The sequence below is a fragment of the Tupaia chinensis genome, unplaced genomic scaffold (assembly GCF_000334495.1).
Source record: "Tupaia chinensis unplaced genomic scaffold, TupChi_1.0 Scaffold148210_1, whole genome shotgun sequence".
NCBI lineage: Eukaryota > Metazoa > Chordata > Mammalia > Scandentia > Tupaiidae > Tupaia > Tupaia belangeri.
In genome coordinates this window covers 1,157,158-1,184,586 of record NW_006208060.1, presented here as the reverse complement: position 1 = coordinate 1,184,586, position 27,429 = coordinate 1,157,158, and the positions used below count along the sequence as shown (strand labels likewise).

Below are 27,429 nucleotides of genomic sequence, written 5' to 3'. Positions count from 1 at the left end.
CCCATCTATCTACCCATCCACACACCCACTCCTCGTCTCACCTACGCGTGCATCTATCCATCTACCTACCCACATCCTTATATCTATTTCAATATCTGAAATGAAAAAGAAAGAATATAAAATATCTTTTCTTTCTTTTTTTTTTTCCTTTGAGAGATTTTTTGCTATGGAGTGATTGCACTCACTGAAAGAGAGAGAGAGAGACAGAGAGACAGAAAGAGACAGAGAGACAGAAAGCAAGTAATCACACCCTGGAGCAGATGACCACGCTGTAATTTCTTCTCCTCCATACTCTTCTCCTGATTTTGGACATGTATGCACATGCGCCCAGCGTGAGTTTTAAGCCACTGGATCTGGGACTTGAACCATGGTCGACTATGTGGGAGTCCAGCAATGTAACCATTACATCTGCTTGTCCCAAGAATGTAAAATATTTTATTAGTACTTTTATATTGATTACATTGAAGGGACAATATTTCAAATATGTCAGATAGGCTGTTAAGTAAAATATTAAAATTTGTTTTGCCATTAAAATATTCTTAATTGTGGTTGCTAGAATTTGTTTGTTTTCTTACAGATTTTTGCTATAGGGTGTGTGCATTTGCAGGAAAGAGAGAGACAGACAGGAAGCGAGAAGTCGCCCCCAAGGGGGGATGGCCACACTCCAATCCCTTCTCTTCCATTCTCCTCTCAGGATTTTGGGCATGTACGCACATGTACCTGGCATGAGTTTCAAGCCACCAGGTCTGGGACTCCAACCATGGTTGACTATGTGGGAGTTCAGCGACATAATCATTAAGCCGTCCACTGGTCCCAGGATGTTTTTGTTTTTGCTATAAGGCACGTGCACTTGCTGGAGAGAGTCAGAGAAAGTGGGAAAGTGAGAAATTCTCCTCTGGGGGGTGGCTGTGCTGCAGTCCCTTCTGCTTCACTTTCCTTTTGGGATTTTGGGCACACACATATGGGATTAGTGTAACTTTTTATTTTTCTTTTCTTTGTTTGTTTGTTTTGGAGAGGTTTTTGCTATAGGGTGCGTGTGCTCGCCAGAAAGAGAGAGAGAGAGACAGAGAGACAGAAAGCAAGAAATCCCCCCCCAGGGGCGATGGCCACGTCGCAATCCCTTCTCCTCCATTCTCCTCTCAGGATCTTGGGCACGCACGCACATGCACCCAGCATGAGTTTAAGCCACTGGGTCCGGAACTCAAACCATGGTCGACTATATGGGAGTCCAGTGACATAGCTGTTACACCAACTGCTGGTCCCCCAGAAACTATATTTTTGCATGTTTCTGGAGGCCAAAAGTCTGAGCTCAAGGTGTCACAGGGATGGCTTTTGTTTTTTTCTTCTTTTCTTTTCTTTTCTTTTTTTCTCTTCTCTTCTCTTCTCTTCTCTTCTTTTCTTTCCTTCCTTCCTTCCTTCCTTCCTTCCTTCCTTCCTTCCTTTCTTTTCCTTCCTTCCTTCCTTCCTTCCTTCCTTTCTTAAACAGTTATTTATTATTTATCTATTTATTTGCCATGATTTTCTTTTTTCTTTTAAAGAATTATTTGTTTTATTTATTTATTTTAAATTTGACCAGAGAGAGAAAGAAAGGGAAAGTGAGAATGCAAGCTGCCACAGCTGGGACTTGAACCATGGTTGACCATGTGGGAGTCCAGCGCCTTAACCACCATGCCACCTGGCGGCACCCAGGGTTTTGTTTTCTGAGGCCTCTCTCCTTGCCTTATAGGTGGCCATCTTCATCCTGCCTTCACATGGTCATTTCTCTGTGCCCTAATCCCTTATCACAATCTCCATCAGATTGGGTTAGGGTTCATTCTGATGACTTTGTTTTGAGTTAACCTTATGGAGATCGTATTATTATTATGTTTTCAGCTTTTGCCATAGGACACTTGTACCCATCAGAGAGAGACAGAGAGGGAAAGTGAGAAATCACTTCCCAGGGGGATGGCCACACCACAACCCCTTCTCCTTCATTCTCCTCTCAGGAAATTTTAAAATAAAATTTATTTTATTAATTTAATTTATTATTATTATTTAAACAATTTGCTATAGAGCACATGCACTCACCAGAGAGAGAGAGAAAGTGAGAAAGCAAGCAACCAAGTCCGGCACTTGAACCATAGTTGGCCACGTGGGTGTCCAGCATCCCAACCACCATGCCACCTGCTGGCTCCTCCTCTCAGGATATTGTGCACACGTGCATATGCACCTGTCATGATTTTCAAACCACTGGGTCCAGGACTTGAAATGTGGTCAGCCATGGAGACCCTATTTTTAAATATACTCACATTCTGAGGTACTAGGGTTTTTAGTACATGAAAATATGCCCACACTTTTGTCGAGGGAGTTTTAGGGGAGCTCAAAGATAGAAAGGTCTTGGACCCTGCTCCCCACAGCAGAGACCAGAGAGGCTGCAAGTCCCCAAAAGGAAATGACTCAATAGTGTCTCTGGGCAGTTGAAACCACAGACAGCCTCAAAGAGCTTCCTGTACCTCCACTCAGCCCCAAATCAGCCCATGCACAAGGCTCAAGGGGAGCAGAGAATGCAAGCTCTTGGTAGATCACAAGGACCAGAATGGAAGGCTGTGGATCAGGAGCACACTGACAGTGGGCCTTTGTGTGGACATACAGCTCAAGAGTGAGATAGCGGGGTCAGCAGGTGGTGCGGCAGTTAGGATGCTGGACTCCCACATGACTGACCACAGTTCAAGTCCCAGACCTGGTGGCTTGCTTTCTCACTTTCCCTCTCTGTCTCTCTCTCTGGTGAGTGCATATGCCTTATAGCAACATTTTAAGACTAAATAGAATGAAATAAAAATAATTCTTGAGACCAGCAGATGGCATAATAGTTACGTTGCTGGACTCCCATGTAGCCAACTGTGGTTCAAGTCTCTGACCCAGTGCCTTAAACCTCATGACGGGCATGTGTGTGTGCATGCCCAAGATCCTGAAAGGAAAATGGAGAAGGGATTGTGGCATGGCCATGCCCCCTGGGGTTATGGCTTTTTCCTTTCTGTCTCTGTCTCTCTGTCTCTCCAGTGAGTGCATATGCCCTATAGCAAAAATCTCTTTCTAAAAATTCTTGAAAAAAAAAAAACTAGTGAGGTAGCACCTTATTTATTTATTTATTTATTTTTTTTACTCCAATGGCTCAGCACTTTCTGGGCTTCTGGTAAAATGGAAAGTCTTTGGAAAAGAGAATGTGGGGAAGTATGTTTCCCAACTGACTGATAATAAGTTCCCAGCATCCTGGTGCAAAGAGAGTCTTGAAATATAAAAAGTTGCCTTATTAGTGAAAAAAAAAGTTTATTTTTTTCCACTCCTTATGCATACGTATCAGTAGTGTCTTAGTTTGGATTCCCATAGATGGAGACTCTGAGAAAAGGATTTGAGAGTAAGAGGTTTATCTGGAAAGTTGTATTAGTTAGCTATTGCTGTGTAACAAATGAACACAAATCCAAGCTTGCCCAGAGATCCTGCCCACCTGATAGCAATTCTATAGCCCCCTGTCTGTACTAACAACAGCCTTCACACCTCCCTCCTGCAGGCAACCACCCACTGCTTGGGAGGTGGGAGGAGTATTGAACCAGTGGAAAGGAACAGGTACTGAGCAGATTCCTCTTCCTTCATGGAGTACACACAAATGGTGCACCAAACAACTAGTTACCCCTTTAGCCGCCCTCCTCAACCAGCACCCACATCCCTCTTCTGCAACTCATTTGAGATAGAACATGTGTGTCACTTATGTCTTAGTTATTATCTACCTAGATCTTATCTACTCTCAGCTGATATCTTCACTTGGCTACCTCATCTGGAGGAAGATCTTCACGCCCTACATAGGGCCTGAGTATTCAGGCAACCACCCCATTGATCAACAGTTGTTTTTGGCATGATAAAATCTACCCCCTCTGTAGGAAGAAGTGACATCAATACAGGGATACAAGAGATGTAAAAAGACAAGAAAATATTTCTCCTCCTCAGCAAAATCCTTGAAGGCCAGGAGAGGAGAGGATGACATATTCAAAATTCTGAAAGAAAAACAGTTTCAGCCAAGACTAATATTATACTCAGCAAAACTATCCTTCCAACTGGGAGGAGAAATAAAATAATTCCCAAACAAACAAAAATAGAAGGAATTCACCAACACTAGACCTGCTCTTTGAGAAATATGTGAGGAAGTACTACATCTGGAAATCAAAAGGAAGATGAATATCACTATGAAATTACATGAAGGTATAAAACTCATCAGTAGAATAACTATGAAAAGAAGATGTAGAAATGACTTAATTCCTACCACTATGGAAGTCCTCCAAATAACAAAGATAAACAATAGCAGAAGAAAAAAGAAAGAAGAAAACATAAAATGACCAGGAATCAATAAACAAAATGGCAGATGCAAAGTCATACATATCAGTAATAGCATTGAATGGATTACATTTCCTAGTCATAAGATAGATTGGCTGATTGGACTAAACACAGGAGCCTTCTGGGGCCAGCAGGTGGTGTGGTGATTGAGGTCCTGGACTCCCCATAAGTCTACTGTAGTTTAAGTCCCAGACCTGGTGGCTTTCTCTCTCTCTCTCTCCTCTCTCTCTGTCTTTCTGGTGAGTATATGTACCCTATAACTAATTAAAATATTAGTAATAGTAATAAATAAAGTTAAATAAGTAATTCTTTTAAAAAAAGAAATAAAAATGATGACCTCTAGATGCTACTTACAAAAAACACAGTCATCCCTAAAGACACTGATGACCTCTAGATGCTACTTACAAAAAACAGTCATCCCTAAAGACAGAGATTGAGAGTGAACGATTAGACACCGTCATTCTGTGTAAATGGACACCAAAAGAAAGCAGGTATAGCCATCCTACTATCAGACAAGATAGACTTCAAGTTAACATTTATAAAAAGAGACGAAGAAAGTCATTACATAGTAGTAAAGGGGTCAACACACCAAGAAGATGTAACTATGATAAATATTTATAGATCCAATGTTGGAATAGTCAAATATATCAAACAAGCACTGCTGGACCTGAGGGGAGGGAGGGGTAGACTCTATTACAATAATCACTGAGGATTTGGGAACCAGCAGTTAGCATAATGGCTGTGTCACTGGACTCCCACATAGTCGACCGCGGTTCGCGTCCCAGACCCGGTGGCTTAAAACTCACGCCGGGCGTGTGTGCGTGCGTGCCCAAGATCCTGAGAGGAGAATGGAGGAGAAGGGATTGCGGCGTGACCATCCCCCCCTGGGGGGTGATTTTTCGCTTTCTGTCTCTATGTCTCTCTTTGTCTGTCTGGCGAGTGCACGCGCCCTATAGCGAAAACCTCTCAAAAAAAAAAATAATCACTGAGGATTTCAACGGCCCACTCTCAGGACTCAATGGATCCTCCAGACAAACACTTAACAAACACTGGAGTTACAGAATATGAACTAAATAGATGTGACAGGCACATATAGAACATGTTGTCCCATGAATACAGAATTTCTTTCATTTTTCTCAGCAGCACATGGGTCATTCTCTAAGATGGGCCATATGAATGGGCACAGAAGCAAATCTCATCAGATTCAAAAGAATAGAAATCATGGGGCTGGCAGGTGGCATGCTGGCTGGGGTGGGGGCGGGGGGCACTCTAGACTCCTACATGGCTGACCACAGCTTAAGTCCTGGACCTGGTGACTTTCTCTTTCTTGTTCTGTCCCTCTCTGGTCAAATGTAAATAAATAAATAAAGTTAAATAAAAACAGTTCTTTTTTAAAGACTAGAAATCATATGTAGTTATCTTTGACCACACTTGATATTAACAACAAAACGAACTTTTTGAAACACACAGATTCATAGAAACTAAACTACAAACTCCTGAATTATTTCAAAACTACTGAAGAAAATAAGAATTAAATTTAAAAATTTCCAGAAACGAATGAGATATAACAAAAGTATGACAAAAAACACTTCCGAATCTTTGGGATACAGTGAAAACAGTACTGAGAAGGAAATGTCTAATAATAAGTGTTCAGAAAGAAAACAATAGCTTGGGGAAAATGCAAGGGAAACACTTCAAAATATCAGAGTAGGCAGAGATTTCTTAAAAAAGACCCATGAAGAGCAGGCAACAACAGTAAAATTAGATAAGTGGGGTTACATCAAGCGAAAAAGCTTCTGCACATCAAAGGAAACAATAAACAGAGTAAGACACCCCAGACAATGGGAAAAATATTTGCATAATCTACAGGGCAAGGTGGAAGACACTATTTTATCCTGTTTTACAGATGAGAAAACCAAGGTTCAGAGAAGCCAAGGAGGGCTCCCAAAGTCACTCAACTGGGAAGTACCAGGGTGGTTATTTGAACTCAGGCAGTCTGGTTCCATCATAAGAACCACGTTTTTTCCCTCTATAATAATGTACCTCAAGTATTCAAACACAGTGGCATTCAGTAGAATAATAGCATCTCATCATAATATGAAATTAAGAATTTGTTTTATCATCATTAGTTTTAGTCATAATGCTTTTGGGTCTTGGCAAGAGATGAAGAGAAGGGGAGGGGTTTCCTGCCCAGAAGGTGTGGGGCAGCGTGAGAATGATGGTGGACTTCAGGTTCTGAGGGAGAGTTGATGGTGGGGGTGAGGGGAAGAGGGTGCAATCTGAAAAGATGCTGGAGCACAGGAAGTGAAAGCGGAAACGCAGTAGATAAAGTTCTCAGAAGTTAAAAATTAGGCCAGTGGCCTGGGCTGAGGGATTCCTGCCTTCACACATATTGTGAATCAAGTTGGGGTCTAGGTCTTTGCCTACAGCTTCTGCCCTGTGAGGTCTACCCTCATCCCCCTCTTGGCTTTTCTTCCCCTTCCTTTCTTCCTTCTTCCTACCTCTCTCCCTCCTTCTTCTTTCCATTTCCTCCCTCTCTTTCTCCTTTTCCCCTCCCTTTCTTTCCATCTCCCTCCTACCGTCCCTCTCCATTTTCTCTCCCCTCCTCATGCCCACAAGGCCTCCCAGAATGACTTTTGGAGGCTAAACGTAACTAGAGGTTCCAGCCTCAGGCGGAAATTGGTGGCTGCTGGTGGCTTTTATAAATACGCTGTCCTCACACCTTGGTCTTCTCATCAAAGCCACGGAAACAGAAAACTGTGATGAGAGTAGAGGAAACTCCAGCGGGGGCCGGGGCCAGGCATGTGGGGCCCTCCTACCTCTTACCAGCCCAGTCAGGGGAAACTTCCTTGAACTCATCATAAGCCCTTGGTGGAGGGAAGCATCTAAAATGAGGGGCAGTGATAGCTCCTGTCCAAGGCTGAGTTATGTACATAAAAAGGATGTACCTTGCACCAGATGCCTGGCATATGGAAAGTGTCTGACACATGCTGTTGTTCTTCCTTAATATTTCTAAATCTCTATAACCCTTGAATGCTCACTGAACTCTTACTGTGTACCAGGTGTACATGCCTTATCTGTTTTATTTTTACTTTAATTCATTATTATTTATTTGTTTATTAATTTTAAAAAATTTTCCCTCTCCCTGCCCCCCCCCCCAACACACGCACAGATATCGAAAGTGAACAAGCACGACTCCCTCCTTCTTCTTTCCATTTCCTCCCTCTCTTTCTCCTTTTCCCCTCCCTTTCTTTCCATCTCCCTCCTACCGTCCCTCTCCATTTTCTCTCCCCTCCTCATGCCCACAAGGCCTCCCAGAATGACTTTTGGAGGCTAAACGTAACTAGAGGTTCCAGCCTCAGGCGGAAATTGGTGGCTGCTGGTGGCTTTTATAAATACGCTGTCCTCACACCTTGGTCTTCTCATCAAAGCCACGGAAACAGAAAACTGTGATGAGAGTAGAGGAAACTCCAGCGGGGGCCGGGGCCAGGCATGTGGGGCCCTCCTACCTCTTACCAGCCCAGTCAGGGGAAACTTCCTTGAACTCATCATAAGCCCTTGGTGGAGGGAAGCATCTAAAATGAGGGGCAGTGATAGCTCCTGTCCAAGGCTGAGTTATGTACATAAAAAGGATGTACCTTGCACCAGATGCCTGGCATATGGAAAGTGTCTGACACATGCTGTTGTTCTTCCTTAATATTTCTAAATCTCTATAACCCTTGAATGCTCACTGAACTCTTACTGTGTACCAGGTGTACATGCCTTATCTGTTTTATTTTTACTTTAATTCATTATTATTTATTTGTTTATTAATTTTAAAAAATTTTCCCTCTCCCGGCCCCCCCCCAACACACGCACAGATATCGAAAGTGAAAAAGCAAGCTGCCTGGTCCGGGACTCAAAGTGCGGTCAGCCACGTAGGAGTCCAGCATGTCAATCACCATGCCACCTGCTGCCTCACCTGATCTGTTTTAATCTTTACAACAAACCTAGGAGGCGAGAACTGTACTTGTCTCCCTCCAACCCCTCACTAACAGATGAGGAAACTGAGGCACTGAGAAGTGACAGGACCTGCTTAAGATCATATTCAGTAAGCAGCAGAGTGGATCCGGAACACAGGGCTGTCTGATGGAAAAGCCTGTTTCCTTCACCTGGCACTGTGCAACAATGACAAGAACAATATCAATAATAACAATTCACTTACCTCTGAGATCTAAGCCTTCAGCCCAGAATGAGAGGAGCTAAGACCTCCCTCTAGCCACACCATAGTAATACTCATTTGCATCTGGTTTCTATGAATACCATTTTCTCCCTGCCCCCATACTCACACACACACACACTCACACACAAGCACGCCCAATCTTTTCATGGTCTCACTTAAGCTTCTAGCTGTGTGGCAGGCTGCGACTCTGTTCTGGGTGTATTCAATAAGGGTGTCTTGCAGGATTTAACCTTCACTTCCTCAGACTTGTGGCTTTGAGGGGCAAATGGATCCAGGCACGAGGGCACTGCTTCCTTCATGCTTCCTACATGGGGCAGGGCTAGCTGGATTCAGGTTCCCCATCTGCAGATTGGCCTCTGGGGGTCATTGCATTCATCCCCATGTCCACATGCACCACCCCCTGTCACCGACCTTGCCTCCATCTGACTCTTCCCATTCCCTGTGGACCTCTTTTGTCCCAACAATCCCAGCCCACTTTTCTGCACCAATTTCTTCCTTTAAGAACTAGACAAATCCAGGTGCAATTATTTGCAATTTATTTCAAAGACCAGTGAGTCAAAGGACCCAAGGCTGTGAACAAAGTTCAGTCATAACTCCAAGATGTGTTAGTCTTGGCTGGGGAGGATCTTCAGACTGTGTGTGTGTGTGTGTGTGTGTGTGTGTGTAACCAGGTATGACCATGATGTGGCCTATGTGCATCTGGTATGAGCATTACCAAATAACACCCATGGGGGTGAATGTGTAGTTACGAGGCTGGCTGTGAGCTTTGCATAATTGTGTTATATGTAATTGTCAAGCAGTAGCGATGACTACAATGCTATGATTTAAGAGTGACTGAGCAGTTCCGTGTAAATCTGACACTGTGTGCATGAGTCCGTAGTTAAGAAAGAGTGAGTGGGATTGGGGAGCCACGACTTAGATTCTCTGCTGTGTGGAACTATCACAGGTGTGCCTGTGTGGTCATTATTTCCTCCTTCCTTTCATAAAATCAGAAGGCATTTCCTGAGGATCTGCCATCTGTCTGGCCTTGGGCCAGGTGCCGAGAACCAAGCAATGGCATCCTAGTGGGATGAGTTCACTTAGCAGTGACAGGAAACAGTCAGCTGTCCAACGATATCTTGGTAGCTGGAAATCAGCTTTGGAGGGAGTATTTACACCATGGGAATTGGTAAACACTACAAGGCCTCCGCCTCCCAGGAGAGCTGCTTGTTAAATGTTTAGCAATGCATTGCTGTGCCCGTGTCTCTTGGTGTAACTTTTCATGACCAGGCTGAAGTGTGGTCACGATTTCGTGGGTGGACCTCGAGTCTGTGACATGATTGTTGGCAGGACTGGGCTGGGCTTTTTGCATGTGAGTGCTGATAAATCTCTGCCCACGTTCATGAAAGTGGGGAAGTTGATGATGTTTCCTGTCCCCAGCTAAGTCCTTGGAATCCTAGGTCCCATTTTCTTCTGAATCAAAAATATAAATACCCTCCCCTTACCCCTCTTCCTGAATATCAGGCAAATTAATTTTACCCCACCCTGGGGTCAAAGTCTCTTTGTCATTGTCTTTAGCATTGTCTGTGGCATGGTCAGGTCTACAAGGATCCTTCAGAGGTACCTGGTGGGTCTTTAACCTCTTGGAGTATCTGAGTCCTTGACTCCTGATGGTGTCTGCTGAAACTTCCGGCTGCTGAGTTGTGGGTTCCCTGAGGTCTCCCCCCAAGATCCTCTGCTTGCTGGGCTTTGTGTCTCGTGACGTCTCTGCTTGTCAGACCCCCATTTGATCCACCATTACGCCTTCCTTCACACCATGAAAGCTCCGAAGTAGGATCGGGTGCCATCCCGGAGCTGGACCAGACGTTGGTTCGGCACACGGACGACCACCTCCTCTCCGGCCTCCAAATGCACCACGCCACCCAGGAAGCTGCTGTCCCACCAGACGCGGGAGCTGGTTGCCCGCCCACAGGGTGACCGCCGGCTGACCAGCAACTCCAATTCCTCGGGGTAGCGGGGCGTACGCTTGTATAGGCCATGGGTGACAGGCATGCCGCTGGCCAGCCTCTCTGGGCAGTCCACGCCACCCAGTTGCACCTTCGAGTAGATGTAATAGTAACCAGCCTGGGAGGTCACCAGGGCCCCATTGTGGTAGGTGAGTCCCCTCAGGAAGGCCAGGCCCAGCCGTGTCTCCCACAGCAGCGGTCCTCCACGGCTCGTCAAGCTGGAGTTGGCTCCTGGAAAGAGGGAGGGAGAGGGAGAGAGAGAGAGAAGGGGGGCTGGTCAGCACACGTCCAATTACTCCCGTGTGACCCTAGCTGGTTGCTACCCCTCTCTGAACCTCTACCTCTGTGCTGGGCTGTTTGGGTGTATTCATTCACTTTACCCTTGTTCTGCAGGTGGGAGAAGCTGATGCACAGAGAAGCAGTGTAAGGCACTTCATAAATTTGCATGTCATCCTTGCACAGGGGCCATGCTAATCTTTGTAATGTTCCAAGTTTAGCATACAGGCTGCCGAAGTGGACAGGGTAAGCCGCTTATTATACATCTTAACTCATTCCATCCCCCTTTCCTTTTCAAATGGGGAAACTGAGGCCAAGAGCAATTTAGTGGCTTGCCTAAAGAATTCAGTGGCAGGCCAGGAGATGGCATGATGGTTAAGGTGCTGGATTCCACATGGCTGACCAGGGTTTGAGTCCTGGTTCTGACAGCCTGACAATCATGCTGGGCAATCACACATGAGTGTGTGTGCCCAACATCCTGAGGGAAGAATGGAGGAGAAGGGACTATGGCAATGGCCATCACCCTAGAGGGTGATTTCTCATTTTCCTTTCTCTGTCTGTCCTCGGTGAGCACCTGTGCCATATGGCCAAAAAGAGGAAAAAAAATCCAGTGGCAGGCCGACAGGTAGTGTGGTGGTTAAGGGCACTGGACTCCCACATGGCTGACTGCGGTTCAAGTCCCAGACCTGGAGGCTTGCTTTCTCACTTTCCCTCTCTCGCTCTCTCAATTTAAAAATAAAAAGTTACATAAAACAATTCTTTAAACAAATAATAATAATCCAATGCCAGGCCCAGGGAACCGAGGCAGAACACACTGTAGTGCCAGCAGCTTCACCCCCTCTCTGTAAGTTGCAGGTCATGAGCATATCTGCTCGGGACTTGGTGAACTAATACATTTAGAACGCATCTCAGCACCTGGTGCAGAGCAAGCTTCACAGAGAGGTTTATTCAATGCATCAAAGAGGAAGTTGTTCACAGTCCCCAGAGCCTGGGGCCTGGGCAACTCTGCTGACAGATGCGAATGAATGAACAAATCCTGTAAGGGTCGGGCACCTGCCCAGGCTCTGCGGGATGCCCTGCCCCTGCCCCTGCCCTTGCCCTGTGCTGGGACTCAGGCACTCTTACCTGTGAGGTGTGCTGCTGGATTGGTCTGATGGGGTCTCTGCTCTGGGGAGAGAGGACCAGAGGTTAGAGGCAAAGTCAGTGGGCGTAAGGGCCAGCCTCTTAGGGGTCATCGCGTCCACCCTCCTGGTGTCAGCCCCACCCCTTCCGGAGTGACCCACACTTCTGCTTCTCAGGCCTGGGGGAGGGGCGCCGGTGGGGCTCGGGCCAGTTGTGCAAATCACGTTGGGCAATGAACCAAAGGGGAGGGGGCGGCGTGGGAACCGTGCCCCTCCTGCCAGGGGACCGGGACCCCGACTCACCTTGCACCATCTGTTCCCAGGAGCCTGCGTCGCTGCTCTGAAAATGCAGAAGGAGCCTGTGGTGAGAACCCGCAGAGGCCACGCCCCAGCGTCACCCAGACACGTGGCAGTGAGATGCACCACCCTCAGACACGTACACAGGTGCATGTGTGCACATGCATGCACACACATGCGTACAATGCACACCTCGACACAAGACCCAGTGGCTTCATAACCACTCCAAGCCTCGGTTTCCCCCTCGTAAATGCAGTTATAAATACTACCTGCATAGATTTATCAATGTATTTATTTTAATTTGCCAGAGAGAGAGAGAGACAGAGAGACAGAGAGAGGGAGAGGGACACAGTCACGCAGCAGTCACTTCTCCTCCATTTCTCCGTCCCGCCAGGATTTGGGGCTTGTACACACATGTGCCTGGTGTGTATTTTAAGGCAACGGGGCTAGTATTTGACCTGCATGGTTGGCCATGTGGAATCCAGCTGTTTAACCACCAGGCCATGCGCACGAGCTAATGAAGTGATGTGGGGAGGGCGTACCACAGTGGCTGGCACGTTGTCAGCATGAGGGAGAGTTTAAATGGGTCATATTGCCGCGGACAGGCACCTGACAATGGTGCAATGGTAATGGGACCAGCAGTTAGTGTAATGGCTATGTCGCTGAACTCCCATGTGGTCGACTGTAGTTCGAGTCCTGGACCCGATGGTTTACACTCATGCCGGGTGTGTGTGTGTGCGTGCCCAAGATTCCGAGAGGAGAATGGAGGAGAAGGAATTGCGGCGTGGCCATCCCCCCTGGGGGAGTGATTTCTCGCTTTCTGTCTCTCTGTCTCTCTCTGTCTTTCTGGTGAGCGCATGCACCCTATAGCAAAGCAAAAACCTCTCCAAAAAACAAAACAAAACAAAACAAAAAATGTGACCCTCTGTGAGGCCAATCCACAGGGGAAGGTTTCCAGTTTGTGTCCAGAGGCTTCCCTGAGCACTCCAGGCACATGTGTCCCCACGAACGAGGGCTGGCTGAGGCTGGCGTGGATCGCGGCATCAAGACCCCATTGGGGTGCTCTCTCTGTCTCTCTTTCTCTTGCTCCTGGAATACATAAATAAACTTAAGGGAAAAAAGAATACAAGGCCAGCCAGGTAGTGTGGAGATTAAGGTGGCTGGGTCCCACACGGCTGATGGCCTGGTTCAAGTCCCGGGCCCGGTGGCTTGAAAAACATGCTTGGTACATGTAGGTGTGAGGCCAAAATCCCAAGAGGAGGAGAAGGGACTGGGGTTTGGCCATCCCTGGGGAGGGGTGATTTCTCGCTTTCCCTCTCTCCCTCTGGTGAGTGCACACACCCTACAGCAAAACTCAGAAAACCCCCACATTTGGACACTTAGATAGCTGGATGCAAGGGCGTCATCCTAGGAATACAAATACCTGTCACGGCACAGACCCCATCACATGCATGACACACACGGACTCACACATGACAGCAACACGTGACAGTGACACTCAACACGCGATGCCAATGCCCAAGCAGTAACAGGTGAGCACGTGGCCACGTCCGGACTCGCACGCGGGTACAGCACAGGCCCACGCGGGCATGTGGACACACACGTGTGGCACAGGAGAAAGGAATGGGGGCCCAGGACACAGAAGGACGAGACCCGCAGATGGGGCACAGACACGCCACGGCCACCCGGAAACACACAGAGAGCCCCACAGTTTCCACCAGAGAGGACTCGCGACCACCCCGAGGGTGGAAAGGGAACGGCTGATCCCCGTGGTGTCGTGGGGAGGTTGGCTCCTGCTGGCCCAGTGCTGGCCAGGTCAGTCCCCGTGGGATGGGGCGTCACTCCCTGTGAAGTGAGCACGCTCTGATGGCCCCATTTTATAGATGGGGATGCGGCGGCTCAGAGGTGAATGAACATGCTCTGGGCTGCTGGCCACAGCCAGATGTCAAACCAGATGTTCTTGGCCTGTCCCCAGCCCTGTACACACACACCCAGTCACATGGCGACACGCAGTGACACGCAGCCACGCGGGAGCCCCTGTGCAGCGCCCCGCCTCCACTCACCGGCAGGTGGGTGACCATCTCCTCCAGGCGCCAGTGCAGCTGCAGAAGGAACCAGCCTTGGATAGCCAGCCCGGCCCCCAGCAGCAGAAGCAGGAGACCCAGGCCCACCCGGGCTGCACTGCAGGGTTGTTTCTGGGGGCTTCTCCCCAGCTTCCGGAATGGGATGTCAGTCTGTCCATCCACCACGAACACCGAGGGCCGCACGACGGTGTCTTCCATGCCCGAGCACACGGAGCCCCAAGACACCCTGAGCAGGGCCAGCGACCTGGGTCCTCGGACTCAGAGGAAACCACAATTGCCCAACCCTCCTGGGCTTCGCACGCTGCAGACAGGCGCTCGCTCGTGGGCTCCAGGCCGCTTTTAGAGCTGGGGCCCGGCCACTCCCCTTTCCCCACTCATCCTCCTCTTCTTCCGGTCCCCCACCCCAGCCCTGCCTGTCTCACTCTCACTCACGCAGCCTCTCACACTTTCCGGAGGCATCTGAAAATGTGACTCAGGTGGAGGTCAGAGGGGGAGGCCCCAGCTTTTTCTTTCTGGTCGCTTTCTTCACTCACCAAATATTTCCTGAGGTCCTTCTGTGTGTGCCAGGCGCTGTCCTCGGTGTGCACGCACAGGGGTGTGTGCATGCGAGTGAGTGGGTGCATGCAGAAATGCGGACTGTGTGCGTGAGTACACGTGTGTGTGGTCTGTGTACGCATGTGCGTGGACCTGTGCAAAGGGACTGCAAAACTTTATGGGAAAAGGAAACTAAAGTGTGAGCTCATTTTGGTGCAAAAAAATGTATAAATCCATGCATTGTTTTTTCATTGCTTTTACTTTCTACAGGAACTTTTTGAAGACCTTGTATATGCATGTACGTGCAGGTGCAAGCCTGTGTATGTATGGGCATGGGCATGCATGCATATTTCCTGAACACGTGTGCATGCATGTATGTGTGAACTTGTGCATGCATGTATATGCACCTGGGTGCAAGTTCATGTGCCAATATGTGTGTGTGGGTCTGTATACATGGAGGGGGTCTTTGTGTGTGTGCCTGGGTATGTATGTGTGTGCGTGTGTGCATATCTAGATTTTTTTTTAAGAGAAGTTTTTGCTATAGGGCATGTGCACTTGCCAGAAAGAGAGACAGAGAGACAGAACGTGAGAAATCATTACCTAGGAGGGATGTCCACACCACAATCCCCTCTCCTCTGTTCTCCTCATGAGATCTTGGGCATGCACGCACAGACCCCATCTGGCAGGAGTTTAAGCTGCCAGGTCTGGGACTCGAACTGTGGTCTACTACATGGGAGTCCAGCAACTATCATGCCATCTGCTGGTCCCTTTTTCCCCCCCCAACGAATTATTTATTTATTTATTTCCATGTATTACTATTATTTTAATTTGACCAGATAGAGGCAGAGAGAGAGAAAGGGAAAGTGAGAAAGCAAGCCGTCAGGTCTGGGACTCGTACCGTGGTCGGCCATGTGGGAATCCAGTGCCTTTAAACACCACACCACCTGCTGGCCCCCATGGATGGATTTTTTTTTTTAAAGAATGATTTTATTTTATTTATTTACTTTTTATCATTATTCAATTTGAGCAGAAAGAGACAGAAGGAGAGTGAGAAGAAAGATGGCAGATCCGAGGCTTGAACTGCAATCAGCCGTGTGGGAGTCCAGCACCCTCACCATCGTGCCACCTGCTGGCCCTTGCATGGGTTTTGTAAACTGGACCTCTCAGGCAGGGCAGAGAGCCACTGTGGGTTCAGTAACTAAGCCCAAGATCGGGCCGTCATCCCGACCTCTGGCATCCTACCCTTCAGCAAGCCCACCTCCAAGTCTGGCCTCAAATCCTGCTCCCTGTTTCATCCCGCCGTTACACCCTACCTGAGTCTATGGGCTGAATATCTGTGTCTTCCTAAGTTGCTACGCTAGAGCCCTAATTCCCAAAAAGGAGAGGCAGAAAGAGGTGGAATCTTGGGAGGCTGTTAGGTGGGGAGGGTGGAGCCACACAGTGGGATCAGTGCCCCTTGAAGAAGGGACACACATTGCTTTCTCTCTGTCCTAGGTGAGGGTGCGACAAGATGGTGGCCCTCCGTAAACCAGGAAGGGCGTCCTCACCAGAAGCCAACCACGCTGGCACCTTCATCTCAGACCTCCGGCCTCTAACATGGTGAGGAATTATTCTAGCTTTTAAAGCCACTAGGTCTATGATGTCTCGTGACAGCAGTCCGTGAGAGGACGCCGAGGTGCCCCGCCTCTTGCTCGGACCACTGCAGTAGCTTCCCAAGTGGGCCTATTGCCTCACCTCTTGTCACCTTGAGATTCACCCTTTACCCTCTGGCGAAGTGAGAGCTTGCTATATGCTAAACTAAAAGTCACATGACATAAAATCATGAAAAAACGAACAACTCGGGGGGCCTCATGGCCTGGAGGTTAAGGGAGCTGGCTTCCTGGCGGTCAACTGCATGGTTTGAACCCCACCTTGTGCCCGAAATCCCAAAGGGAAGGGGCGATGGGGGAGAAGGGACGTGCGGTGAGTGTGCTCCACTGGGTGGTGCTTTCTCACCTCCGTTCTCTCTCACCTCCTGTGAGCACACGTGCCCTCCAGGACAGGAAGAAGAAAGGACGGAAGAAAAGAAAAATGAAGAGAAAAAGAAGAAAATCAAAAGAGAAAGAGAAAAAGAAAAAGGAAAAGAAAAAAAAGTGGAAAAGGAAAAGGAGAAGGAAAATAAAAAGCCCAAGGCCTCTGGCCCAGCCTCTGAGCTCTGACCTGCAGTCCTGGAGGCCACGTGGCCAGCCGTGGATTCAGAACCCTGGGTTAGGCTGAAAACACATGGGGCACACACGCCCACGACCCCGATGCGCTCAGGGCTGGAGGAAAGGGGTCCTGGTGTGACGAGCCTCTTCTGAGGGGCCTCTCTTTCCTGTACACACACGTTCTTTCTATGAAAGAAAAATTGTTAAAAAGAAGCCTGGGCCAGTAGGTGGTGTGGTGGTTAAGGTGCTGGATCTCACGTAGACGACTCTGCAGCTTGAGCCCTGGAACAGCTTGAAACCACGCCGGGCGCATGTGTGTGCATGCCCAGAATCCTGAGAGGAGAATAGAGGAGAAGGGGTTGTGGTGTGGCCATCCCCCCTGCGGGGAGTGGGGTGGGGGGTGATTTCTTGCTTTTCCTTTCTCGCTGTTTCTCTCTGGCACATGCATGCACCCTATAGAAAAAAACTAAAAAGAAGAAGTAGAAGAAGAGAAGAAGAAGAAGAAAAAGAAGAAGAAAAGAAGAAAAAGAAATAAAAAAAGAAAACTACTATCTCCTGAGCTTAGGAGAGACTTCAAAGGGTCCTTACCTGGGGTTAGGATTAGGGTTCAAGGGAGAAAAACAGAGTGACAGGCAGAGAGCGACAGAGATAGAGTGACAGAGAGACAGAGACATGAAGACGAGAAAGAGAAGGAAAGAGACACGCAGAAAGACACAGAGAGAGACAGCGGGAGAGGAACAGTGAGACACAAAAAGGGAGATAGAGAGATTTTTTTTTTTTTTTTTAGCTTTTTTGCTACAGGCTGTGTGTACTCGCCAGAGAGAAAGAGGGAAAGTGAGAAATCACTTCCCAGGAGAAATGGCCATGCCACAATCCCTCTTCCTCCATTGTCACCTTGGGATCTTGGGCACTCACATGTCTCTGGTGTGATTCTAAAACTGCTGGATCTGAACCACACAGCTGGCTATGTGGGATCCGGTACCTTAATCTTTGGGCCACCTGCTGTCCTGAGAGATTGATTTATTTTAAGAAATTGACTCACATAATCATGAGGATTGGCTGATTTTTAAAAAAATAATTATTTTATTTGGGACTAGCAGTTGGCATAATGGCTATGTCGCTGGACTCCCACATAGTCGACTGTGGTTTGAGTCCCGGACCCGGTGGCTTAAAACTCACACCCGGCGCGTGTGGATGCGTGATCCCGAGAGGAGAAGGGAGGAGAAGGGATTGCGGCGTGGCCATCCCCCCGGGAGGTGATTTCTCGCTTTCTGTCTCTCTGTCTCTGTCTGTCTGGTGAGTACATGTGCCCTATGGCAAAAACCTCTCCCCCAAAAAATTATTTTATTTAACTTTATTTATTTAATTTATTTATTTCAACTTGACCAGAGAGGGACAGAGAGGGAGAGAGAGAGAGAGAGGAAGTGAAAAAGCAAGCTGCCAGGTCCGGGACTTGAACAGAGATTGGCCATATGGGAGCCCAGCACTCCTAACCACAGCAGTGCCTGCAGGCCCTGGATTGGCCAATCGGAAACCCACAGGACAAGCCAAGAGGCTGAGACTGAGGGAAGATGTTGCCGTCTTGAGTCGGAAGTCTGGAAGTTGGGCGGAATTTCTGTTGCTGTCTCGAGGCAGGATTCCTTCTCTAAGAAATCACAGCATTTACCCCAACACCTTTCAACTGATGAGATGTGGCCCACCGACAGTGGCCAGGGTCATCTCTCACACTGAGATCAACTGATGGCGAGTGTGAATCACTTCTAAAAATACCTTCCTAACAACACGTACACTAGCGTTTGATGAAACAACTGGTCACCATCGCCTGGTGAAGCTGACCTAAAATTAAACCTCATATGACTCCACCCAGATGACCTCCTGCTGACCCACCCCGGGTGAGCTTTTCCACCTCCCTCTGTTCTACTTTCCTTGGGGGGCACTCCCACTGTATGAAATCGATTCCAGGTTGTCTCAGCAGGTCCTTTTCTGTCCCCTCTTTAGAACGTTAGGTCCCTGAGGTCCTATCTGTGCTGTTCACAGGCGGGAATGATAGATGTCCAAAATAAAACCACGAGGGGCAGACACGGTGCAGTGGTAAAATGGGATGCTCTGTGTGGCTGACTCATGCGGGAAGGTCCCCTGTTCAATTCCAGAGTCCTCCCTGGGTGCAATGAGCATGATTCAGGGCTGGCTGAGGGTGGGGGTGGATCCCCGTGTGAAGACTCTCTTGGGGGTACTCTCACTCTCTCTCTCTCTGAAGAAATAAAAGTTTAAAACATGAATGCAACCACAACAAACAAAACCCCCAACACAACAAATCCAAGCAGGAGAAAGGGCAAAATTAACAAGAAGAGAAATAAGAAGAGGACTAGCTCTGCGGCCTGATGGTTAAGGCAGCTAGATCCCACATAGCTGGCTGCATGGTTTGAGTCCCAGACCTGGAGGTTTCAGAAACCCGCCAGGTGTGTGTCTCTGTGTGTGTGTGTGTGTGTCCAGGCCCAAAATCCAAAAGGAGGGTGAGATGGGGCCGGCAGGTGGCGTGGTGGTTAAAGGCGTTGGACTCCCACCTGGCCAACCACAGCTCGAGTCCTGAACTTGGCAGCCTGCTTTCTCACTTTCTCTCTCTCTCTCTCTCTCTCTGGTCAAACTGAAAAATAATGATAATAAATAAATAATTTTTTTTTTTTAAAAGGAGAGAGAGAGGGGAACCAGCAGTTAGCGTAATGGCTATGTCACTGGACTCCCACGTAGTCGACCGCAGTTCGTGTCCCGGACCTGGTGGCTTAAAACTCACGCCAGGCGCGTGTGCGTGCGTGCCTAAGATCCCGAGAGGAGAATGGAGGAGAAGGGATTGCGGCGTGACCATCCCCCCTGGGGGGTGATTTCTCGCTTTCTGTCTCTATGTCTCTCTCTGTCTGTCTGGCGAGCGCACATGCCCTACAGTGAAAATCTCTCCAAAAAAAAAAAAAAAAGGAGAGAGAGGTGGAGGAGAAGGGATTGTTGTGTGATCGCGCCCCACCGGGGGTGCTTTCTCCCCTCCCTCTCTTTCTGTCTTTCCGGCTCTCTCTGGTGAGCGTACGTGTCTTCTGGAGCATGCACTCTCTCTCTTTCTCTCTCATACACACACACACTCACACAGAATGAGAAGGATGTGAAGGAGGGGGGTGGGCCTGGCAAGGTGGATACTCAGGAAGGAATGAGACCCTTTGGGCTTCTGCTGGACAGAAGCCTTTGGCATCAGGGGCTGGAGAGCGGGGGAGGGCTGTGACTCTACCTCCCTCATATTCCTGGGGTTGGGAGGTGGGGCTTTCCAGGATTTGGGGAGGGGGGGGTCTTGTTGTTTTTGTTTTTGCTATAAGGCACATGCACTCAACAGAGAGAGGAGAGTGAGATATCACTCTGCAGGGGGTACAACCATACTACAATCCCTTTTCTTCCATTCTCTTCCTGGGATTCTGGGCACACACATGTGATCAGTATGATTCCCAAACTGCTGGGTTGGTGAGAGTTTCAAGACACCGGGCCCAGGACTTGAACTGTGACTATGTGGGAGACCAGTGACGTAACCATTATGCCATCTGCTGGTCCTGGACCTGAGGGTCTTTTTTTCATTTTTTTTTCTTTTTTTTTGGAGAGGTTTTTGCTATAGGGCGTGTGCACTCGCCAGACAGACAGAGATAGAGAGACAGAAAGCGAGAAATCACCCCCCGGGGGGGGATGGCCACGCCGCAATCCCTTCTCCTCCGTTCTCCTCTCGGGATCTAGGGCACACACGCACACGCGCCCGGCGTGAGTTTAAGCCACCGGGTCTGGGATTCGAACTGCGGTCGACTACGTGGGAGCCTGGATTCCACCCTCAACAGACAGCCCCTCCACCCTCCAAGGGCTCAGAGGTATAGCTGGAAGACTGCGGGGCCCCCGGCTCCCCCAAGCAGCGCTGCTCCTACACCCACCCTCTGGTGCTGCCCTGACCACACGCCCGCGCGCTCACTCCCTGACTGCTGAGTCATGCCTTTCCCTTGACTGGGTCTGCATCCAGAAATAGCACCCTGCTGTCACCTGCCCCTTATCACCCTGTCTGGGTCCCAGCGGCCGGCACAGTGTAACCTCTAGCCCTGCCTGGTGCATAGGCCCTAGTGGGGACGGGGACGGCCGGCGGCAGGAGCCTGGAGCAGAGCAGATGGAGTGAGACTGGAGACAGAGAGTGATGGTGAGGGGCAAGAAGAGGGAAGGTGAGAAAGTAACCCCGAGGGGATGGCCCTGTTGCAATCCCTTCCCCTCCACTTTCCTCTGCAGATTTTTAAAAAATAATATTTTCACTTACCTTTATTTATTATTATTATTTTAATTTGACCAGAGAGAGAAAAAGAGAGAAGGAAAGTGAGAAAACACACCATGGAGTCTGGGACTCGAACCACAGTTGGCCACGTGGGAATCCAGCGCCCTTAACCACCAGGCCACCTACTGGCCCCTTCCCTGGGGATTTTGAGCACCCTTGTACAGGTCTGGCGTGTTGTCCAAACCTCCGGCCCGGGACCTCAACCGCACGGGACCTCAACCGCACGGTCGGCCATGTGGGATCCAGCCCCTTATGCACCCCGCCACCTGCTGGCCCTACAGTCGCCTCGCTCTTTCTCTCCAAAAACTTGGACTTCGGGCAGACACGTGAACTAGAAATGAAGCTTTATTGGCGCGGACCGAGGGGAGTGGTCAGTTGGGACAGCCAAAGACAACCATGCTCTCGGTGAAGGCGCCAAGGTCCTGGCACTGTTGCTGGTTCTCCTCGTCTTGGCATTCTTCTGCTTCCGGCCAGAGCTCCACCCAGGTGTCCTTCCCAATGATGTAGCTGGTGCTGGGGGAGAGGGCGGACCCCGGTCAGGAGGGGCGTGGCTTGGCCGGGGCGGGGCTTGGCCGGGGCGGGGCTTGGGGAAGGCACTCAGGCACAGGGCGGGCACTCACTTGGGTTTCTCTCCCCAGAGGTCGGAGGAGAGGCCCCACACCAGGTAGGATTTCCCTTCCTTCAGCTTCAGGGCTTGTCTGCACTTGATGTGGCTGATGAACTTGCGCTGATGGTTAAGCTGCACCTCATCGGAGCCTGGAGGTGCGGGAAGGAGAAGCTGAGCCATAGGGAGGGAGGCGTGAAGGTGGGGGCCAGAAAGACAGAAGTCGGGGCTGACCTGACTTGATGATCTGTTTGATAACCATGATGTACTCGTCGAAGTCATCGGCCAGCTCTGCCTTGATCAGATGGACCTTGTACACTGTGGGGGACAGGGACGGGGGCAATGTGGGTCAGGCAGAGCTCACCACGGGGGCATCTTCACTGCCACGTGCACCTGGGGACCGGCTTTCCTCCACAGAGACATGCGAGACCACAGCCAGCCGCGACAGTCTGCCCCCAGCCTGAGTAACACACACGCACACACACACAGCCATGCGTGGTCGATCACCCTCCTGCACACAGCCATGCTTAGAGGTGTGGACGTCAGAGCCATCTGCAACAGTAGCTTCTCATACGGACAGCCATCTACAACCACAGTCTCATGGGACAATGGTGAGGCACAATGACAGCTTCACAGTCACACACACAATCATGCACAACTGCAGCCACTCAGCTACAGCCATATACACAGTGACAGCTTCTTACATGACAGCCATCCACGTCACAGTCTCATGGGACCACCGTGAGGCACAATTACAACTTCATAGTCACACAACCATGCACAATTGCAGCCACTCAGCTGCAGCCATATACACAGCGACAGCTTCTTACATGACAGCCATCCACACCACAGTCTCATGGGACCATGGTGAGGCATGGCTACAGCTCCACAGTGTCAATAGAAAATAACCAACTCTGAAAAATTAATAATTAATGCGGTTTATTTCTAAACAGAATATGAGTGACCTAGGTCCTGAGAGGAGGCAAAAGATGCCTTTTCTGGGGGTGATCAGGTACAGGGGTTCCTTTCATTTGATTTTGAGAGTGAGAGACAAAGTTTAGAATTTAGGGAGGAGTTTCCCATTGGTCTGGCCCAAAAAAGCGGGACACACGGAAGCTGGAGGTTGTAGGTTATAGGTGGGTTCCACAATTTTTAGGTGGGTGATTGGAAGGGAAGATCTGTGTTTTGGGAAGAGATTAGTAAAAGAATGCTTCATCTGGATCTCCAGAAGGGAAGTTCTGTGTCTTGGGAAGAGATAAGCAAAAGAATATACCGTTAAGGGGTTAAATATATATCTCTAAGATACTATGTCAGGGACAGGATGTAGGAAGAATCCTGTTAAAGGGGAAAAAGGCCTGTTAATGTTTGTGGGCGTGACCCCCTCCAGGCCCTCTGGAAAGGATTTTGGAAAATAGGAAAATAAGCAGTCAGACTTCTGTCCCCAAAGGTCACACACACAACCACGCACACAGTTGCAGCCACACAACTGTAGCCATGTACGCAGTGATGGCTACTCATATGGACAGCCATCCGCAACCTCTGTCTCACACGACCATGGCAGGCCACACACTCAGGATCCATAACACTTGTGGCCCTCATGACCCATTCCTCCACACAGTGGGCACACACAGGCACATACGCACATACTGCCCGCAATGCCCACTCACCATAGTCTACTCCTGGCTCACAGGCCTTGTCCAGCCGGTCCTCCAAGGTGACCTGCTCATCCTGTTGTACGAAGCAGTTCTCTGCAGGAAGGGGTGCAGATGTGGTCTAATCCCCGCTGCTTCCCCAGCCCCAAGGCCTAGCCCTCTTAGCGTCCTCCGGCGTGACCTTTGGGGTCCCCGAGCACCCACCTTCGGCACAACGGCAGAGTTCATTGTGGCAGAGTTTGCTCAGCATCCCATCCTCCTTCTCTGGGTGGTAGAACTTGATGCAGCTCTCCTCTGGGTGGAAGGGATGGAGAGAGGGTCAGCGGTCCGGGGCTTCCGTCCCAGAGGCTCTGCCCCACAGGCTTGGATCCCCCATTCTCAGACCTGGAGATGCTAGGTCCCTAACACTCGAATCCTTTGGACTCGCAGAACCCCGACTTTCTGGTCACTGGGACAGACCCTCAAATCCTTGAGACTCTTAGACCTCCCCAACCCATAGACATCTGAGACCCTCAGATGCTGGGGCCTTTAGACCCTCACTACTGATCTTGGGATCCCTAGACCCTGACACTCATAGATCTCCATCTCACACGTTGCTGAGACCCTGAGACTCTTAACCCCCCCCCCGCCAGCCCACAGATATTTGAGACCCTCAGGTCCTAGGACCTGTAGACACCATCTGATCTTGGGACCTTCAGACCCTGAGACTCTTAGACCCCATAACCCATAGGTATCCAAGACCTTCAGGTCCTGGGACTTGTAGACACCATCTGATCTTGGGACCTTCAGACCCTGAGACTCTTAGACCCCCAACTCAGAGAAATCCACAACTCTCAGATCCCGCAAACTTTAGCCCTAACTATCTGATCTTTGGGACTCTAAGACCCTTGAGACACATAGCCCCCTACCCCATAGATATCTGGTACTGTAGACCCCAACTCGGAGACCCCGAGGACTCCGAGCTCCCAAGCCCTAGGTTGTGACAGGAGCTCACCCAGGTTGTAATAGGAGTAGACCTTGACGGAGCCAGGCTGGATAAGCCCCACGTTGAAGAACTGGTGTACTTTGAAGGACAGACAGTCCTGCTCAGTGTGGGAGATCTGAGGGAGAAGGAGGAGGCGGTCAGTGCAGTGGCCCAAGAGGGAGTTTGCTGTCGAGTACTGGGAGCTGGAGCAGCTCTGGAGGAATTGAGGAACTGAGGGTTCCGTGGGGTTGGTGGGGAGAGAAAGTAACACGGATGAATGAGCAGTTCGGCACATTCGCTTTCTTTTTTCTTCTAGGCGCATAGCTAGACAACATTTCTCAGCCCCCCTTGCAGTCAGGTGCAACCAGGTGACTGAGCTCTGGCCAACAGACGGTTGTCTATGAGGAGACTTCAAAAAGTGTGTGGGAAGTGGAATTAAAGTATGAGTTTATCATACCAGGCATGTGTGTGCATGCCCAAGATTCCAGGAGGAGAATGGAGGAGAAGGGATTATGGTGTGGCCATCCCCCTGGGAGGTGATTTCTCACTTTCTATCTCTCTCTCTGTCTCTCTGGTGAGCTTACATGCCCTATAGTAAAAATCTCTCTAAAAAGAAAGAAAGATAAACCAAAGTGAGGGGTTGGCAGGTGGCATGGTAGTTAAGGTGCTGGATTCCCACATGGTCAACCATGGTTCCAGCCCCGGACTGGGTGGCTTGCTTTCTCACTGCCCCTCCCTGTTCCCGTCTCTCTGGTGAGAGCATGTGCCCTATAACAAATTAAATAAAAATAATAAATATTAAAATTAAATAAATAAGTGTGTGTGTGTGTGTGTGTGTGTTTTAAGAGAAACTGAAATAGTTCGTTTTCAATAGCTGTTTGAGACTCTGATGAGACGTTATAGGAAGCAAGTGGAAAATGAGGTTGGAACATCAGTGGTCAGAAGGCGATGCGAGGGGCCAGCAGGTGGCTTAGTGGTTAAGACACTGAACTCCCACAAGGCCAACCACAGTTCAAGTCCCAGACATGGTGGTTTGCTTTCTCACTTTCCTTTTCTTTCTTTCTCTTTAGTAAATGCACATGTCCTGAAGCAAATTAAAAAACCATAATAATAATGACAAATAAAATTAAATACATTTTTAAAAAGAAGGTGATGCTGGAAATGGTGTCAAAGCACCATCTTATTCCACAAGCGCCTTCCTCCACCACCAAGAACACAGACCCTGTTTCCCCTAGCCTGGGCTCAGCCCGATCTAAAGACGAAGGCCAAGGGGAAAGAAAGGCCAGATGGGGGGGCGGGGTTCAAGGTACCCATGGGAGCCCCGGGGGAGGGTGAGCCTTACCTTATCCAGGTAGATGATGAGCGTATTCCTGTTGGAGAACGCTTTGTTCATCTCGTACTTCGAGATGTATCTGTCCACACCAGAGCTCAGCTGGGGAAGGGAAGGGTTTGTGAAAATCCCTCCTGGACCCCTTCTCTCTCCACAGCCTCCTCCAGAACGCAGAATCCCTTCCCACTAGTCCCGGCCCCTATACCCTTCCTACCAAGTTGAGGTCAGCCACGTCTGGCACAAAGCCGGTCATCATGGATATATCTAGGATTGACATGGTGGCGTCTTGGTCTCCTAGGTACCTGGTCAGAACAGAGAGAAAAGGGTCCAGGGTGAAGTCCATCCCAGGGGTCCGTGCCTGGACCAGGGGGTCTGGCCAGGGACTGAGGCTTCTGGTTACCACATAGCAGCAAAGAGGGATATTTGAGTTTTAGGAAACACTCCCTTAAGGGGACAAAAGGAAAGGGAGCTCAGAGTTCAGATTTTGGACACAAGTGCATGGGTTCAAATCCCAGCTCCTTGTCACATTTAGTGAGTTATTTGACAAACGTCTAGACATTCTTACTCAGTCCAATTCAGGTACCATGATTCTTTTTAAAATATATAATGATTATATTTTATTTATTTATTTATTTATTTATATTTTTACCAGAGAGGGAGGGAGGGAGGGAGGGAGAGAGGGAGAGAGAGAGAGAGAAAGGGAGAAAGCAAGCTGCCGGGTCTGGGACTCGAACTGTGCTTGGCCATGTGGAAGTCCAGCACCTTAACCACTGCGCCACCTGCTGGCCCCCAGGTACCATGATTCTAAGCAGGTCCTTGGAGACGCACTTAGGTACAGTCGGAAAGTACTGGCTGACACGGAGATGATCCGTGAGCAGTCTGGGTAGAGACAGGGGATGGCCATGATGACCTAGCTTCTCACCTGGTGCAGATGTCAAGGATCATGGTGCTCTTGGCATCCTGAGGCTTCTTGACTAGAAACACAGAAGACAGCAAGATGGGAGGGAGTGTCCCTGGGCCCTGCTTCAGGAATAGTCAGCCTCAGCCTGAGGTTACGGGGGACAGGTGGCGCCCCCATCCTCACCTGTCTCTGGGGCTGGCCGTATTCGGACCTCGAGGTCAAACTTCTTGCACTTGGTCTTGCCTTTGACCTTGGCGTGGTACATTGTGACCACCTGGGGACATGGGGTGGGGGGACAAAGTGGGACTGAGGACGGCTGAGGGCAGGAGGTGAGGGGTGGAGAGGGTGGCGGGCTAGGCAGGTGTGGGCTCCCACTCCGTACCGACAAGGTGCCTTGGCCTTTTCCCTTCGCGGTTAACGTGAAGCCCTCATTCTCTTTGGTCTGCATAGGGTGAGGAGAGAAAGAAAGGGGTTGGAAACCAAGCCTTCCCCTGACCGTGCTGGTCATCTGTCCGCCCTCGGCCCCCAGAACCCCTGCTGCTGTGGAGGACGAGAGTGAGGTGTGGCTTGGC

At 49.5% G+C, this 27,429-nt stretch overlaps 2 protein-coding genes and 1 non-coding gene across 3 annotated transcripts in view; all 3 read right to left on the bottom strand.

Annotated features, from left to right (window-relative positions):
* Positions 1-9,153: 9,153 nt before the first annotated feature.
* On the bottom strand, positions 9,154-14,649 carry TNFSF14 (TNF superfamily member 14). The gene is made up of 4 exons (XM_006170240.3): positions 14,330-14,649; positions 12,273-12,309; positions 11,974-12,015; positions 9,154-10,803 (listed from the first exon to the last, which is right to left on the bottom strand). Exons 1-4 carry the CDS (start codon positions 14,546-14,548, stop codon positions 10,376-10,378), a joined length of 726 nt encoding a protein of 241 aa, XP_006170302.1. The 5' UTR covers positions 14,549-14,649; the 3' UTR covers positions 9,154-10,375.
* Positions 10,990-11,091, bottom strand: LOC114006466 (U6 spliceosomal RNA). The gene has a single exon (XR_003548176.1). It is a non-coding gene; the product is annotated as a U6 spliceosomal RNA (small nuclear RNA).
* A 7,084-nt stretch (positions 14,650-21,733) lies between the features above and the next one.
* C3 (complement C3) overlaps positions 21,734-27,429 on the bottom strand; it is a 33,467-nt gene continuing 27,771 nt past the window's right edge. Inside the window, 11 exon segments of the mRNA XM_006172081.3 lie at positions 21,734-21,919; positions 22,027-22,162; positions 22,245-22,328; positions 23,678-23,758; positions 23,867-23,956; positions 24,657-24,762; positions 25,969-26,058; positions 26,171-26,258; positions 26,879-26,930; positions 27,041-27,131; positions 27,240-27,299. Coding sequence (XP_006172143.1) covers positions 21,778-21,919; positions 22,027-22,162; positions 22,245-22,328; positions 23,678-23,758; positions 23,867-23,956; positions 24,657-24,762; positions 25,969-26,058; positions 26,171-26,258; positions 26,879-26,930; positions 27,041-27,131; positions 27,240-27,299 — 1,020 coding nt within the window. The 3' untranslated portion in view covers positions 21,734-21,777.